The sequence below is a fragment of the Trichechus manatus genome, unplaced genomic scaffold (assembly GCF_000243295.1).
Source record: "Trichechus manatus latirostris isolate Lorelei unplaced genomic scaffold, TriManLat1.0 scaffold00070, whole genome shotgun sequence".
Classification (NCBI taxonomy): Eukaryota; Metazoa; Chordata; class Mammalia; order Sirenia; family Trichechidae; genus Trichechus; species Trichechus manatus.
Window position 1 is genome coordinate 7,861,694 of NW_004444006.1, and position 17,847 is coordinate 7,879,540.

General features: G+C 51.1%; 1 protein-coding gene across 1 annotated transcript; it reads right to left on the reverse strand.

Moving 5' to 3' along the window:
* Positions 1-2,117: 2,117 nt before the first annotated feature.
* Positions 2,118-15,349, reverse strand: ZMYM3 (zinc finger MYM-type containing 3). The gene is made up of 25 exons (XM_004380133.2): positions 15,254-15,349; positions 13,652-14,337; positions 12,678-12,721; positions 12,296-12,362; positions 11,557-11,851; positions 11,149-11,326; positions 10,582-10,800; positions 10,136-10,286; positions 9,800-9,915; positions 9,561-9,647; positions 9,282-9,432; positions 8,880-9,052; positions 8,497-8,662; positions 7,732-7,829; positions 7,487-7,649; positions 7,094-7,206; positions 6,804-6,978; positions 6,474-6,620; positions 6,007-6,110; positions 5,525-5,693; positions 5,058-5,209; positions 4,355-4,469; positions 3,577-3,831; positions 2,634-2,751; positions 2,118-2,522 (listed from the first exon to the last, which is right to left on the reverse strand). Exons 2-25 carry the CDS (start codon positions 14,316-14,318, stop codon positions 2,330-2,332), a joined length of 4,116 nt encoding a protein of 1,371 aa, XP_004380190.1. The 5' UTR covers positions 14,319-14,337; positions 15,254-15,349; the 3' UTR covers positions 2,118-2,329.
* Between the last annotated feature and the right edge of the window lie 2,498 nt (positions 15,350-17,847).

The window sequence follows — 17,847 nt, forward strand, 5'->3', positions numbered from 1 at the left end:
TTTAGGTGAGGCTCAAAAAGGTAGGCTTGCCCGAGTTTTAGTGGCAGAGCTATGATCGGAAACTCAAGTTTGGGTGTTCTTTCTGTTATACCATGTTGCATGGCCCACTACATGGGTGTCTCAATGGAGTTGCAAACCTAACATGATCAAAATCTGAACTTATTATCAACCTCCCACCCACCCCTGGTCCAACAAACAACAAAACAAAAAAACTCTGCCTCTGTGTTTCCCATCTTGGTTAAAAACACCATCACTCTCCCAAACATCAAAGCTAGAAACCTAGGAGTCATCCTTAATTTTTCCCTCTCCCAAAACCCCCATTTCTAATCATTCATCAAATCCTGTAAACTTGTCCTTCAAAATGTCTGAAATTTTATTTTGAATCCATCCCTATCCCCACGTTCCCATTGAGGCACACAGAATCTTAGCTATACTCCTTCCACTGGTATCCCAGCCTTCAGATCTGCCCTCACCCCCTATCTTTTATGTTGTTCCAGGTATCTTTACCCTAAAGTAACAGATCTAATCCTGTCATTCCCTGGTTGGAAAACCTCAGCTTTGAACTTTCTTGCCCCTATGCCTTTGATTGTGCTCGCCTCTCATACACTCTGAGGCCCAGGTCAAATACCACCTTCCTCAGTGAACCCTCACTCAACTTCCCCATATACTGGAAATTAAGTTGCTTATATCTCTGCTCTCCCATAGCACTAGATATTTATGTCTCCCCCGTAGCATGGGAGCCTGCTCTAATTAATCTTAGTCTTTTCTAAGGCATGTAATTCAGGGCCTTCAACATATTAGGTCCTTAACAGATGGCTGTTGAATAACTTTTTTCTTAAGTGCCTGGAAAATTGTCATAAAAAGGACTATATTCCTACTGGATTCATTCAGAGAGGTGTTTCATGTGTGCAAAAAATGATCTTCAAACTGGGATGGGACACCACCCTTTTTCACACCTTGAGATTTGAAGTTATCCAACATTACTCCTCTATATCCTTTACTCCTCCCAATACCCCTCTCCCTCTCCCAGAGAAGGTAAAAGACAATTTTAACTCTTTATTTGAAACAAACAGTTCCAGAGACAGAAGATTAGTCCTGACAACAGCTTCTCACTACAACACAAGGGCAGACATGGCTCACTGAAGGGACAGGCCAGGTGCCTCAGAACAATATATACAATTTAAACAGTGGCTAAACTGATGACAGTTATAAAAACACAAAAAGAAGGCTGGGGAACAGCAAAGCCAACAGGGAAAGAACTGGGTACCCCCTTTACTGGACACTAATAATTTTCTAGGACTACAAAGGCAAGATGGGAAAGGGAAGATGTAGGCAATGAGGGCAGGACCCACGCCCACAGCTCCTCACCTATACTTTGACCACAGATCCCATCCTGCATTACCCAGGAACCACACAGGCTTGGCCTGGCTCTTATGATGGGAGAGAACAAGAGTGGGGAACCCAGCCCCAACCCAAGTTAGAAAGTAGTTTTTTGCCTTAGGAGCTCTGTCCATTGAATTAAAGGGAGGCAGTTACAGAAGGGGGCTAAGCATGTTGACACCATGGCTCATGCCAACCTAAGATGACAGAGAGAGAGACAAACACATAAACCAAGGGGGGAGGAGTCTGCTCCCTATACTTAGAGTCATTCTCTGCCTTTGAGGGAAAAAAATGCATTTGGAAGTTTTTTTGAAATTGCAGCACCAAGGGCTGGTGCTTGCAGGAGGGTGGGACACAAGGTGGTGAGAGGGTTCCCACAACCAAGTATCTCATGGGAGGGGAAAAGTGTCTAAGCCCTGTGTTTTAGGTAAATGGTCCCCTCATTACTTTCATAGTTTCTTTCATACCTTTCATACAAGACCCTTTAGCGTGATACTTGGGAAGAGTAGAGAAGGAAGTGGGCACAGGGCAAAGAAGGCAGCTGGGTTCTTCCCTGGGCCAAACCTAGGAACAAGGGGCTTGACCTACATAGGGCGGGTCAGGAAACCCAAAGCCAACAGGATCACCAGAGCTATTAACACTCTACCCAGAGTCTGGCCCCAGGAGGAGGGGGTTACTCTGAACACAAAGAAAATGGGTGAGCTGGTTTTTTTGCCCATCACTGGGAAACCAGCCCCTGAGTACAGAAGACTGAGGCCCCGTGGTTGTCCAGTGGTATGGAAGAAGGTAAAAGCCAGGGGCTCCTAGGGAAGGCAGGGAATGGGTGAGTAGAAAGGAGCAGTCAGGGCCCTTCAGAATGAGTAGTATTGGCTCCTGGGCCAGTCACCCTGAGGGATGTGGCCACAGGACAAACATTGGTGTGAAAGATGGATATGGATGGCACATGGACTCAGTCCAGGTCTTCCTCCCCAGGACGACCCAACTCCTCATAAATCTCACGCACAGCCAGAATGCGATTAAGCATGCTCTCCAACATGCTGCGGTCCATGGGGATCACAGAATACCAGAGAGGTGACTCGGCGATGCAGGACCGCTCGGGTTGCAGGTAGAACACATCGTTGCGAGTCCGGAGGCTTTCAGGACTGCAATGGTGGGGGTAGGGTTGGGGGTGGTAGGACAGAAGATCAGTATCAGGGCAAAGTAGATCCTTTGGGCCCCACGCTAACAACATTCCTGCAAACCCACCAACTTACCATTTTGAGAGATAAAATTCATAGAACTTGACAGGGCAGCGAAGGGGATTCATACGGTTTTCACGCTGCTCTAAAACAGGGGCTTCATCTTCTCTCTTCCGTTTTCCAGGACCAGTGTCTATAAAGGAGGCAAGTGAGTCAGACTCAGAAGACCACAGTCTCAAGGAGCCACCTCCAAGAGCTCAGTCCAGGGCACAGGGGGAGCGCCTCCAGACACAAAACACAGTCTCATAAAGAAATTAAGGCAGAAGACGAGTCAGTTGTCTCTCCTCCACACCAACCAAACTTCTTGTAGGTGTGTTGCTCTACAACTCTCCATGGTTCTGGCTGCCAATATGTCTATAATTTTCCTCAAGTTGATTTCCTGAAGAGCTGATCACAGAACTTATACCAACTGACAAAACAGACCCTAGGGCAGGTTGGGCTTGCTCTCTGGGATAGAGAAACAGGATTTGTCCCAGCCCTCCGTACATCAGTCAAGGTAGAGGCTCAGGTCCATAGAAGGGAACTTGGGAGCTGCACTCAGATAGGACAAGGATTCCAGGGCCAGAAAGAATGGAAACCAAGGTGCAGTTCCTGTTGTGCCTAATAGCAAAGAATTATAGAAAGCCTGTGATCCACTCTGTCAAATCTCCCCCACAGCCAAACACACCCAACAGCTTCCTGCCTGTCCTCCACCTAAAAAAAAAAAGTAGGCAAGCAAGTAAATTGCCTTGAAATGAGGAAAGGAAGAAAACAGGCAGCCAAGTGAACTCCTATTTATGCAACAGCCACTGCCCATCAGATTGAAGGACTGGACTTTTTCACCTTTTCTGCAAACACAGGAACAGAAGGATAGGAAAGTAGTGGCAAAGGAGAGGGCCAACCAGGCAGTCATGGTAGGGCATGGAAGGGAAAAACAGAGAATGGTAAAAAAGTAAAGACAAGGAGGGCAGTCTCCTACCTCGCCCTTTCCTCTGGCGGACTGGAGCGTAGTAGCGGATGCTCACCACCTTGGTGGTGCCCCGAGGGGTGGTACACTTGCGGGACTGTCGCACCACATTGGTGAAAGAGAGCTGCATGTGTTCCTCAGCTGTCTGCAGCCCAAAAAACTTAGTGTTGAAGAACATGAGGGTATTGAGAAGGACAAAGGGTGAGTAGACTCCCAGCTGCTTACACTCCCAGAGGTGCTCTTCCTCCACTCGGGAGAACACTGTATCTGCAGTGGTGAAAAGAGAAGAGACCAGTCAGGAGTGATCTACTTACTACACAAACCCAACCACTTCTCATCCCAGATGTTTCTGCTCACAAGCATCTACTACACAATACTCATTCAGTAAGTGACCACTGTACAGAAAACCGTGACACCCTGCTACACTAGACTGTATGTAGGACTGGATTTTTTCTTATAGTTTCCAACTGCATTTGGAGCTTCCCTCTCATCACAGGTAGGTAGATGTAAACCTTGAGGAGTCCCACAACTTCTTGCTTTCTTTCTTTCCTTACCACCCAACCCCAGGCCATCTTTTTCAGTCCCAGAAACAGCTCTTCAGACCTAAGTCCTGATCCCCTCCTCATGTTCAAAGATAGGGGTTCCTGCTCCTCTAGCGCTAAATCCTGAGACATCCAGCTACATGCTCCCGCCCTTGGATCCTTTGTGAAGAGTGGCACACCAAACAGCACAGGACTTTTGAAATGGTGTACTGTAAGAATGTAGGGGTTGCTAAGTCCCTGTTCCTTACTGTTGGGGAGGAGTGTGGGTTGCCAGGTACTTAGAGACTTGTTGAGTTCTTGAACAAAAGTCAGGTAGTAAAGGTCCGTGAAAATGTTCACCATTCGGTTATTTTCCAGCAAGTACTGGAGAAAGAAAAAAGAGACATACATAAAGCTAGATTTGAGGTCCCAGAGGCAAGACAATGATGCCAAATGCCCCAAGAATGGTGTCCTTGATAATTAGAAGACTATGAGAAACAGTTTCTTGATTAGGGGACCCTGAGTGCTTATCCCCAGGTATACCTACAACTCTCAGGTAGCAAGGCTTTGCTGTAAGAGGAGGCTTGTAGATGTGTCACAGCTGGTTTCTTAGAAGCCCAGACTCCCTTGTCAGCTGGTACATGGCTTACTTCTCCCAGTGGGAACTAAACAACACTACTCCACCACTCAAGGAGCCCAGCTCTGCCCATCTCTCCCCTCTTAAAGTGAGTTTGGGGATTAAAAAGTGGACTCAGATAGCAATGAAAACTGCTCCTTGGCCAGTAGTCCTGAAATGCAGCTTTGATTTTAGAAGAGTATTGCTATCTCTTGTCTTATTTGGAGTAGGAGATTAAAGGCAAGCTGCCTGCTCAGGGTAGGGGACAAGGTGAGGAACAGAGAGTGGGAGAGAAATAATTTCTGGTGGGACCCTGCCTGCTGTGAGGGACAAGTGAGGCAGTGTACAAAGGGTACCTGCTGGATGCCAAGACACAGGTAGTAGATACTGTCAGGTTCATATCGTTCACCGTTGGGTCGAGTGATTTCTCTCACAAACTGGGCCAGACCGTAGTTGAGCTCAGCAGCTGAGCAGGCCAGAATATCCTCTTTGATACGCATAGGTTTGGCTGCAGTGATATGTAGTGGAGGTGGATGGGATTAAGAGAACTCCACATGGAGATTTTCACTCAGCTCCACCATTAACCCCTTCACCTTCATCCCCTGAACAAACCCATCAATTACAAAAAGAACCCTCAGCCTTGAAACACCAAACAGCATCTCCCTTTATTCCACAACTCCTCCCCATCTTCACAGGGCATCCTTTAAGTGATCTCACCCTTATCACTCCTAGACATCTTCAGCTGAATCACAGCTCCAGGCCCTCCCTCCTTCCCCTTCCTCCTCCTCCTCCCTATCCCTGCCTTCCTCTCCTGGGTACTTACGGCCAAAGCGCAGCTCATCACCCTTGCTGGTTTCTCCATTGGCATATTTTGACTGCACCCAGCACTTCCACGCATTGACACCATATGAATAGTTCAGTCCAGTACAGCTAGGCTGGCTGCTCATGGAGTCCCGGGAACAGCTTTCTGAAAGCACTAGCCGCTTTTGACCCTGGGGAGAAAGGAAAGAAGTGGGGCATGGAGGTAAGGCCAGAGGCACCATGGAAGCTAGTCAGGAGAGTGTGTACTACCAGGGGACTGATGCAAGAACACAGCACACTTCTATAGCACAGAGCCCCAGGAATAGCTTTGATGACTTTGTGAGATGGGGAGACAGCAAAGTTTGGCTGTATTTTGGTACTCACAGTGGTGGAAAAAGGTGGTTAGGGAAGGTCAAACTGAGGTTGCTGGCTGGGCTAAGACAGTACCCCCTCCCCTTTCGGCCTCCATCCTTCTTTTGTCGATACAGCAGCCCCAGCCCTCACCTTCCTCATGGTTCGGGGTAGGTCTTGTTCGGTAGACACGTCCTCAGGCCCCACCAGGCCACAGTCAAAGAGGAAGTCCACGCTGGGGTTAATGTCCAAAGGATCTAACAGAGGGGAAAGAAAGAAGAAAATTCAATGGTTTAAGATATCAGCCCTGTACTCCTCCCACCTAACCCCTGCTACTTGCCCGCTTGACTCAAGATGAGCCTCTCAGACAACTTCATTTTATTCCATAGGAATCAGTAAAGCTACATCAAAAACATGCTCAGAGGCACAAAATCAAGACTCAGAAGTCTAAAATAGCGGACCTGTCCTAGTATCTCTGGCACTACTCCCTATGAGAACCTTCTGTCTCAGGGTCACAAGGAACGCTGTTCAGGATCATGCTCAGGATGACAAGGAACACTCCCTTTCTGATGGCATGAATGCTACTGGTACTCACTGAGCAGGCCCTCAATCTTACTCACTCTTGGGAAAGTCTGCCTCCAAGTCTTGCCCAGGCTCATCCAAGACATTGGCCATCTTGACAGCCATGGCCAAGACATCATCTCGAGCTGGCCCAAACAGGTCACAGTCTTCCAGAAGTCCCTCTGCACTCTGGTTGCTCACAAGGTCTGGGAGTCAGAGAAATTGGCATAGTCATTGCAGCTACTTCCTAGAACCCTCATAGACTTCCAGGGGCTGATCCCAACTATTCCCCCATTCCACTAGGTACCAAGATCACCACTCTCCACCCGCTTAGGCAGAGGCAGACTGGTATCACCCTGTCTCCCTCAACGCCGCTGTCCATGGCATACCACAAAGGTCAGATGAGGCCTTGTCTAACTCCTCAGCCTCTGCAATCATTTCTGCCATAGCCAGGATGTCGGCCTCCAAAGGGTTGGAAGGGATCTTCACCTTCAGCTCCTCAATGGTCTCCACAATCTTGTCTGTGCTCTCCAAAGTTGTGGGCAGGAACATGGGCACAGGGACCTGGAGGCACAAATCCCAACTAAATGCCAAGAACCATACCAGGAGATGAGAAAGACAGCTGATGAGAGTAGAGGGAAGTGGTGGATCTCAATTCTGAAAGGGCAGGGAAACTTACCGGGATAGGCATTGAGAAAGGCACTGGGACTTTCTGGCAGTACAGATGCATAGGCACTGGCACAAAGATGGGCACTGGGATGGGCAGCACGATCACCTGTGGCTTCCACTCTTCTGCTGACAAGAAAGGTTCTCCTCAGAGCTTCTGTTAGATTGATCACATCCTACCCAGGACCTGATGATGCTTGCTGGTCACTCCCAAAAGCTCTAATACATGCCCAGTGTCAAAAACTCCCCTTGAACCAAAGGTTGAGAGACAACTCTGTGATTCTAGGACAACCACATACATCATACTTCAGCCAACCAAAAAATCCCCCTATCTAGCTCCCAGGCACAGGGATGGAGGCCTAGGGCTACAGAATATAGCCTATGGTGTCTAGGTACCCTAGCTCACCTGTCTGACTCCCTTTGGACTTCATCTCCACCTTACAGGAGACGCCCCGATTCTGCATCAGTGGCTTACACATGGCAGCTTTGTTTTTGCGGGGTGTTGCTGGGGGGGGTGGGGGTGGAGGAGGGGTGGGAGCAGTTGGAGCTGATCGGGTTTTAGCAGGGATCTGCCGAAATAAAGGACTGTTAGTGCTGCCAACTACTGTACCCTCCTCTGAGATTATCCTCCCCCTTGGCTTTTGCCACGACCTTGCCCAAATTCCCATTTTCCTCTGGTGTCCTCACTGTGTTGCTGTTCTCCACTTTGGTTTGAGAGGGTGTCTGGGGCTTCGACTCAGGAGACTGACCTGCAGATCAAAACAAATGAATGCTCTCATCTGAGAAACTAGCTCTCCATTTTCATCAACCCTGTTCCAGGAGAGCTTCATTAAGAGGTATACCCAATATAAATGGGAAGTCTAGGATCTCCCTTCCTCATCACCCCAGGTCTAGTCTTCTCTAAGCCCCAACAATAGTGGCCAAGAAGATTCTTTGTACCTGGATGCTAAGATGAATAAAAAATATTGCATTTTTCCAATAACCTACACTTTGAGGCCTTCCATTCAGATGCCCCTCAAGAGTTTGGTACTCCTAGATTTCCAGAGGGGCAGGGGTAACAGCCAAGAACCAACAACATTCTCCAGTCTCACTAAAAGGAGCGCTTATACTGACACTTCCTTCTCTCTGAAAACTAGGATCATGGCAACCACAGCCCCCACATGCCCCATCCTACCTGGGCATGCAATCATTCCCTAAAAATACATTTTCTATTGAAAATCAGTAGAATTAACTCCAAGAGCTTTCAAACAAGACTTTCCCTAGTACTAGCAGGGTTCAGAAGCTAAATGAGAACACAGTACCAGGAGCTCTGGCCAGGGATGAGGTAAAAGCAATAGAGGAGGAAGAAAGGGGCTGGGCCTAGGATTAGAAGATTCTAGCTCAGTTCTGATACTGTGCCTTCTGCCCTGGACTCACTGTTCAGGAGGCTCTCAGGCCCACTCTGGGTATCCAAGTTGGGTTGGTTCTGCTGGTTGTAGAAGCGCAGCAGACACTGCTGGTTGCAGAAATGACGGATCTGCCCACGCCAATGGATGGTCTCCAGCAGCTTCCCCTGGCGCTTACAGGCATGGCACCGGGCGGCCTGAGGGTATCGACAGGAAGATCAGATCTGCCTCCCTAAAATATGCTGGGCCCTTTCCCCTGGCCTAAGCCAGGTTCCTCCCCTTGGAGATTGGGCCAGCTAGACCCCCCACTTCACCTCACCCTAGAGATCTGCCCATACCCTCATTGAACAGTACAATAGTCCATGCTCCCTACTGTCCTCTTTCCCTCCTTTCAAATCTGCTGGTCCTCCTTACCTTGCAATACCACAACAGGTACTTGCTCTTACAGTCCTCACTGCAAAAGTCCCAGGTGCTGCCATCCAGTTGCTCGGTGACTCCACGCTGGCAGGTCTGGGAGCAGTAAGTACAAGTGATGCAGCACAAGCCCAGCTTCTTAGTGAAGTCCTGTTTGTACAGCAGCACGCAGCCTGGAAAGAAGAAAACAGGAAAAAGAGTCTAGAGACCCAACGTTTTAAAGGTGCTGCACCTGAAACTTCTCTAAACACCTAAACACTGCCTCGTGCCCAAAGCCTTTGGATGGATAGGGGTAGAGCATGCTGAGCAGAAAACCCTGCCCCACAGACAGCACTCCAAAGCCTTCTTCCCTTCTCCACAGCTATGAGGTGTAGGGCCTTCTGCCCTTCCCCACGTCCTTACCTTCACTGCAGAAGCTCTTTTCCACCCCACTGAATCGGAGTTTCTCATGCAGGAGTTTCTCCTGCCGGCAGTGCTCACACTGGGACACCACACCCCGAAGCCGCTTAAAGTCCTCACAGCAATCACGGCAGCAGAATTGGAACACCTGGTCCTGGGGTAGGGGCACAGGGTGGGAAGGACAGAGCTGTGACATTAGGACCTGGCAGGAGCCAAGTGAAAGGACCCCTTCCGACAGATGTCTGGTTGTGTGGCAAGATGCGGGTGGGGTAGGGGTCTTACCTGCCAGTCCAAAACCTCAGGCTTGCCACTGAAGAGGCTGTGGCAGTAGTGACAGCTCAGGTGAATGCCCCCCTCAGGGCTTGTGCGCTGGAGGGAAGGAAGACAAGTAAGGGAGGGGCAAGATGTGTGTGTGGGGAGGGGAAGTCTCGCTTGTTCTTTGTTCTGCCCAAGCCTACCTACCCCAATTCTCCTACCCTACGTTGCCACACCCTTTATCCCTGGTCCAGGGTCTCGAGTACCTGGAACTTGGTCCAGCAGCTGGGGCTGCAGAACTGGTAGACTGTGCGATCAACCTTGTTGTAGTAACAGGGGTCAGAGAGGCTGCGGCGGCAGAAGCTGCAGGGTCGGGGAGGGCCTGGGGTATAGAGAGAGAGAAAGAGAAGGGGGGAGAGAAAGAGAGGAAAGGAGAGAGAGTACACAGAAGGCGTAAGGCAGCGCAGAGATGGAACAGGAAATCCACGGGAAGATGTGGTTGGGGGCTGAGGCTGGGCAGCAGGGATTACTTTAGAAGACGGGAGTATGGGAGGTAGAAGGAAGGCCAGCAAGGGTCTCAGAGAAGAGGGCTTTGCACCTACCAGTGAGCCCTGCCTGCTTCACTTTGTAAGAAGTGGTACAGCACAGGGAACAGAACAAGCTGGTCTTGCCATTACGATCCACATGTGATAGCATCTCAAAGTTCTTACACAGGGTCTTGCACCAGACACATGGGTACACACGTGTGTTTTTCTGTGAGGATGGGGAAGGAGAGGCTGAGGCTGGGTTTGTCCCTTCACTTTTATTTTTTAAATTTTTTAAACATGAAATATTCAGGCATACAAAAAAAGTATAGATGATGATGTAACAAAGACCTGTGTATCCACCAGCCAGCTTAAAAAATAAAACAGAACAGATACAACTGAAACCCCCTTTAGTATTTTTTTTTTATTTCTCCCAGCCCTCGACCCATCAGGCACCTTTATTTATCACCCAAGAACCGCACCCCCTTCCAAAGCCCTCTAATTCACTACTCCCTCGGCCCCACCTTCTTGTATGCCCCCAAGCAGGTTGTGTTGCAGAACCGCTTTTGTTGGCCCTCGTGGAAGAGGAGCTCGGGGCCAGGGCTCCCGGTCTTGGTGTAGATGTAAGCCCCGCACTGGTCACAACAGTTGGTTTTTAGTCCCTTGTTGGCCCGGAATTTGGAGAAGCAAGAATCGCTGCAGAGTCGGTGCACCACGCTGCCATTGCTGACCTCATGCAGGACCTGCCACACACACACACATATTCTGAGCTAGGGATCGGTCACTACCACCCACCCCAGCACAAGGACATATTCCCATCTCACCCTAGACCTTCACAGCAGACAATGGGCCCAGGGACCCCCCAACCTGCACATCAGGCTGCCGACTTGATGGTGAGGTCCTGGGAGGCAAGGAAGGCCAGCTGCATACATCCTGGAGAAGCTCTATCCTTGAATATGCTCCCTCATGATGGCTGCCTTTCCTCCCCACTCCCCCTTTTCCACAGGGCCTGGCCCCTGCAGCCCCAGGATCGGAGGGGCAGGTCAGGGGTGGCCAGGCTCTGTAAATTAGCCCCCACTGAGCTTCCTCACCTCTCCAGTCTTCTGGCATATGCTGCAGCGAGTGGCATCGGCAGGATCCCCAGACTGGGGGAGTGGGCGCTGTTGCTGGGCCTCATACAGGGAGAGACAGACAGACGTGCAGAACTCATGGAAGGAGCCTCCCGAACCAGTCTGCGCCACAACTGAGTCCTTGGTGTTCCAGATCTCCCTGAAGGTGGGAACAGGTTTGAATATTTATCCAGTATCACCCTCTCGTTTTATCAGCTTCCACCCCTCCTCTGGGATCAATGACCCACAGAGCCAAATACTCTGACTCCCTCCCTAAACTGTCTGTCTCCCAGTGCCACTCTGCTAGGTTCTTTCCATCATAGTCCCTGACTTAATCCGTTACTCCCAGCCTGCTCCCTGCCCTCCCCACACCTTAGGACCCTCACGTACTTCTTGCAGAAGGTACAGGTTTTTTTGCCTGATGGCTTCTTGGAGAAAGTGGTGAGACAGGATGAAGAGCAGAAGAGCTGAGGCAGCCCCTTGCGCTGGTAGGCCGTCTGCCCCTTCTGCAGCGGTGTCCGGCAATGTGCACAAGTCATCTTGGTGCCCACTGCAGAGCGCCCAGCCCTTTGTGCCACACTTGAGCGTAGGGACATGCGAGGAGAGCGCCGGGGCCGGAATGGCACAAAGTCCTCATCATTGGGGTCATCTACCATGGCATCAGAATCCTCGTCTGATACTGGAACTGAGGAAGTGGGGAGTAGTGAGAAAAGAACACCCAACCAGGTGCCCAGCCATCCCAGAACGAATTACCAGTTATGATACTGGGATCTCCCTTGTTCTTGCCTTTACACCCCCTCTCCCCATTATGTTGGTGTCTTAAACCACTGGTGGCTACTTTCCTTGGTTACATTATGATACCCCAGGGAGAGGAAGGGAGGATTCTATGTGAGAAGATTTGGGAACAGGGATGGCATAGCTGAAACAAGAAACTCTCCATCCTCACTGCTCGTTTTCAATTTCCCCCACTGTCCCTGGTTCCCATGCCAACCAGTAGCAGAGATACGCACTTCATGCTCTGCATGGAGCAGAAATAAAGGAGCTAGAAGATCCATGCCCTGTCACATTCCACTTTCTGCTCTTCTCCCATCCAGAATTCCCAGATTAAACTTCCTCAAGTCCTACTCACTGCTCTCAGTGGAATCCACAACCTCAGGTTTTGGAGGCTCTATTCTTCGAACGCGCTCGCTTCTCTTCTGCACCTTGGAAACATGGGGAGGGGAGGAAAACTGACACCAGAGGCAGACTAATGGGCCAGCTGTACTAGTACAGGGTTTAGGGGGATATAGAGATGGGAGGGGGAAAAGAGAGTACAGACCCTTGTCCCAGGAGGAAGGAAGAAAAGGGGGCTGGACTTTTCTCCTTAAGAAGATACAAGAGCTCCCTCCCTCCTCCTAACTCTCCACACACACACACCCTTCCACAGAACATCTGGGAGGGAAAATGAAGAGTCTGTCCTTCCCAGAGCTACAGGGGAACCAGACTCCTTCCATTCCCCTCCTCCCCCTCACCCTCTCAGGCGGCTTCTCACTCGCCTTCCCAGTCAGGCCATCTCCTGCAAAGGAAGCAAAAGGCAGCCTAAATCTTGGGCCTGCCCTCACCACCCTCACCTGGCCCAACCCCTGTCTCCATTCCTGGGGAAGAACTTACCCAGAACTGAAAGGGAAAACTTAGAGTGCCTATCACTTCTTGGGGTCCCTTTCAGGGTTACCTCAGACTCTATACTAAGGTGGGCGGGGGGATGCAGCTATTCTCCATGAGAAAAAATCCTATCCTTCCCACCAGCTTTCAGTCCCCAGTCACTGACAGTTAAGAAAACATAGGTAATACACCTTTCATCTAGAATGCATATTTTACCAACAAAAACAAATTCAACTACCCAAAGGCAGCAAGGGGGAAAGGAAACATAAATGTACGGGTAGGTTCCCCTGGCCTCGGTGGTTATATAAGCCCCAAGACCTTGGTCACAGCCTGGGAGAGGCACACACCACTAGGCAGAACAGGGGAGAAAGAGCCTCTCAAGTCCAGGTTGCCCCTTCCCCATCAGAGACACAATCTTGGATCCTTCATTTCTATCATTTCCCTGAAATCATTACGCTGTTGGTGGCTCCAGAATCTAGTTACCATTCACCAAACCTAGAAACCTTGTTCCTATCTAGAATAAAACAGCCAGAAAGATCTTAGAACCAAGAAACCTGGTGTCCTCAAATCCTAAAGGATGGATTCTGGCACCAAAGGCTCACTGGGGTAAGAAAAAAGAAACCTCTCTCACCAAATTACCTCCTCCCAACCCATCCCAACACCTTATTCCTACTCCCCCATGGCCCCTGGGCTTCCCCCCATCCCTACTTTCCTTCCTCTTCTTTACCACCCCCAAGTCCTCCCTCCCTACCCTCCTCCTCCTCCCCTACTTCTTCCCAAAACACATGCCCACCCCTCCTTACCCACCCCCAGCCTTGGTTTTCCAGCTGATTAAATAACCTACCTGGCAAGGAAGGGTGTGCAGGGGGGCTAGGGACCCCAGGTTTGGTCTGAGAACCGTTGATTCCATCCCCCAGAGTCTCTCCCACTGAAGGGCTGGGGGGGCCATTGGGGATCTGTGGTTGTCCCTGGGGAAGCTCCTCCTCCTGCCCAGGGGAGCCCCTTCTCCCTGTAGTTATAGAGGTGGTCTCCTCTTCTTCAATACGGGGGGACTGCAGGGTTATTGGAGAATCTGGAGCCAAAGGCTCTAGTAGCCCCTCGGGTGAAGAGGAATTTGCCTCGGCCCCTGGGTCAGGTGGCACCACCTCAGGGGTCTGGCCCCCTGGTCCAGGCTCTAGGGTCTGATCCTCCACATCCCATGCGAGGGTTCCCTCAGGACCATGGTCCACCTCTGGGGGAGAGGGGGCTTTATAGAGCAGTCCCCCCAGCCCCAGCAGCTCAGTGGCTCCATCCAGGACTCCAGGGTCTTTTTCCAGGCCAGCAGGGGTATCAAGCAGGTCTAGGGCTCCCGAGGACGGAGAAGGGTCAGGGGGGGCCCATCCCCGAGTTGGGGCAGTCTGGGATTCCAGCAGATCTTCTCCAAATTCCATGTCTACTGGAAGGTCTCCAGCCAGGGGCTTCTCTGGCAGGGTCAAGGGGTCAAATGGACTGGGGAAATCACTGGGGTCCATGAGGATGGCTGGATATGGGCTGTAGATTAGGGGTAGAAGAGGAGGCAAAAAAGGTGGTCTTAGCCAGAATTTCTTCTTATACAGGCTCTGGGACACACCCCATCTTCCACTTGGATTTTACATGAACAGCCCCCACCACCACAACCGACAAGCATTTCCACAGGCTTTAGAACAAACGGAAGCCCTGGTGGCGCAGTGGTTAAGCTTTAAGGCTGCTAACCAAGAGGTCAGCAGTTCGAATCCACCAGCCGCTCCTTGGAAACCCTATGGGGCTGTTCTACTCTGTCCTGTAGGGTCACTATGAGTCGGAATTGACTCGACGGCAACGGGTTTAGTCCAAATGACCACTCCCCCCACCCAATACAGCGCCCCCTATGGAGAGAGGCGTTCCCCTCCCTGGCCCTATGCCCACACTAACCAGGCAGTCGGTCGTTCTACCCTCCCGTCTGCCCCCCCATCCCTGGCTGCAACTCCCAGTTCCCCTCCCCCCTTACCTTTCACACACCCCCAACTCAGGCTGAACGCCCCCTTAGAGTCTCCTAGGGCCCGCGCCACCAGGAGCCTTTCCCGCCCCCGCGATCTCAGTTTCTATCCCCTTCCCACTCCCCTAAAGCCCTCCAGTTCCCCAGTCTTTACCCACCCTGTCTAGCCCCACCCCCCTCCCCACGTTGCCTAGTCCTCCCTCAGCCCTTCCCCCGCCTCCACAAACTGCCCTTCCTAACCCCTCCCCCCCTTACCTTTCAGGGTCGCCCACTTCCTCAGACCCGTCCACCCTTTCCCATTGCTCCCCAGTCCGCCCTTCTGTTGCCCACCCCCCACCTCAGGCATTTACAGGAAGACATTTTGGAGCTACGATCTCTCCTTAGACCCCCCTCCAGGCTACAGCGAAATCCCGCCTGCAGGTTCGGTTCGGCTTGATCAGGCCCGACCCCTACCTGCGGCAGGGTTAGTGTAACGGCTACAAGCCTAGAACTGCAGACAGCGACGGCCCCGCGCTCCTTCTCCACCTCCCTCCCTAGCAGCCAGGACAGGGGTCGCGGCCCCTTTAAATGGCAGCGCCGCTCACAGCGCCCAGCGCTCTGCACCAGGCGGGCGGGCGGCGGCAGCAACCAACCCCATTGGCTGGCTCGAGGAGGGGGCTCGCGAGACAGCGCCGGCCCCCGGCGCGAGACTCCCAGCCCAGTGGCCGCCTGGAAATTGCGGAGTGGAGCGTAGTTGTTGGAGATGGAGCTTGAGCCCCCGCCCGGGGCCCCGTTAGTTGCAGAGGAAAAGATAGCCTCTGGAGCTTTGAAGCCTCCCTCCAGGAAAGGTGGCATCCTCTTTCCAATGAAGAGCCGAGTCCACTAACCCACAAAAAACACAGATCCACGCACCTGCTTCCCTTACCTGGCCCAAGAGTCTGGCCCCTGTCACACCCGTGCCTGCCCTACCTCCTGGAGCCCACTCTACCCGTGATCCCCTCCTCTCATTCAAATGGTTCCCGGTCCCCTCCCCCTCCCCGTGTCTCTCCTCTTCTTCCCACTCGTGTTCAACAATCCCCCCCCCCGCGTCCGTCCCCCTCAACAGTCCCTACCTACGCCATGCAGCAGGCGCCTAAGATTACCCTCCCCCCCATCCCCACCTCTTCAGGGCCCGCCCCCTGGGCGACTGTTGGGGTAATGAGTGACAGCAGAGGGTGGGGGGAGGCAGGGACCCAGCTTTCACGTGCCCCTCCTCCCCTTGTCTGCAGCCTCGGGCCCCCCAACCCGTCAGAGAGTCACAGTTATGGGGCGTCTTAAGCTTGGTCTCCAGCCACCTAGGGCGGGTTAAATGATTCTGGCTCAGTGACAACGCCTATGCAGTAACCATTACTGCCTGATGACCCCCAAACCAGGCCCTGCACAAACACCCCACCACCCCCTTAATGATCTAAGGGTAAGTTCTGGGATCTTCTCCCTGCGTCCTCCTGCAGGAACTCCTTGCATTATCTCTTCACTAGTTTTCCTCACCAGGGCCGATAGCTCTCCTTCCTTTCTCTCTCTCTCTCTCCCTCACCCTCTTCCTCTCTCTTTCTATCCTCGTCTCTTTCTTCTTTCTCTCCCTCGCGCGCTCTCTCTCCTGGTCTCTTTTTGTCTTGGTCTCTGTCTCTCAGCCTCTCATACCACGAACACGCACGCGCGCGCGCAAACACTCACACTCCCCCTCCTGGATGGTCCTTAACATGTGGGTGTGGCTGAGGTTGAGGCTAGAGAGGTGGGGTGGGGGGAGGGGCACTAACATTAGGCCTAAGGGCTTTAAAAATGTGTGCAAAGCTCCCTTCTCAGTCCTCATTACAGTTAGAGCACTTTACAATCCCTGCTCCCAACCTTCTTTCTCCAGCCCTTAATGGCTAGGGAGCATTTAGTAGCTGAGATACTAAAGGGAGTTTGGCCACACGTAGACTCAGTGTCCAGTGCCTACTCTGGTCTGCTTCTTTGCCCTCGGGCCTTTCCTCCTTCCCACGCCAAGCCTTTTCTAACCCTATAGTCCTCTGGAGTTTCATCCTCCCTTATTCTCATTTACTTTCCCAGAAACCTTATCGTTCCTAGTTTCCCACATGGCCTTGAGGTTATCTTTGCTCTCTCCTATATACAAAGATAAAAGCAAGAGTTTTTTCCTTTTAGGTTTCCCAAACTCAGCTTTCTTTTTATCTTAACCAGTATTCTGTGTACCCATCTCCTATCTTCTGCTTATTTCTACGTCCTTGTCCTCTCCTTTACTTTTCAGCTTGTTCTCTCAGTTGGGCCACCTAGTTCTTTTGTATTGCTTGTCCTCATTAACACATGCTTGGATCCTTCACTACTGTGGTTGTGGAGAGTGACTAGTCACTAGCTTTCAAGCTAAAGGGAGACAATTACGGAGTAGTTAATGGTATATTATTAATTCTAGAGGCAGTGTGTGGAGCCCTGGTGGTGCAGTGGTTAAGTGCTACGGCTGCTAACCAAAAGGTTGGCAGTTTGAATCCACCAGTCGCTCCTTGGAAACCCTGTGGGGCAGTTCTACTCTGTCCTGTAGGGTGGTTATGAGTCAGAATAAACTCCGTGGCAACAGGTTTGGTTTTTCGGTTTTGGTAGAGGTAGTGTGGTGGAGTAAAAAGTGCATGAGTTCTGGAGTCAGACCAGGATTCCAGTCTAAACTCTGCCCAATTTTCAGCCAGGTGACTTTGGACCAGTCACTTGTCAAGTCACTGGGTTTTAATTTTCTCATCTTTAAAACAGAGATGAGGAAACAATCTAAATGTCCAATAATAGGGAATTGATTAAATCAGTTTGGGTACATTCACACAATGGATATAGTCATTAACAACCACATTTTAAGAAACTAATGATATACAAAAAAATGCTCATGATATTGGTGAGTAGTGTCTGGGGTCTTAAAAGCCTGTGAGCGGCCATCTAAGATACTCCACTGGTGTCATCCCTTCGGGAGCAAGGGAGAATGAAGAGAACAGGATACAAGGAAAAGATTAGTCCAAAGGACTAATTGTCCACAGCTACCAAGGCCTCCACCG

What these genes read in the sequence shown, in the direction of transcription:
- ZMYM3 (XM_004380133.2), bottom strand. Translation starts at nt 14,318, where the DNA reads ATGGACCCCAGTGATTTCCCCAGTCCATTTGACCCCTTGACCCTGCCA. An exon ending in AAAATGGGAATTTGGGCAAG is followed by an intron (nt 7,650 to 7,731) that starts GTCGTGGCAAAA and finishes TTATTTCGGCAG; the next exon opens with ATCCCTGCTAAAACCCGATC. An exon ending in GGCCTCATCTGACCTTTGTG is followed by an intron (nt 6,621 to 6,803) that starts GTATGCCATGGA and finishes TCTGACTCCCAG; the next exon opens with ACCTTGTGAGCAACCAGAGT.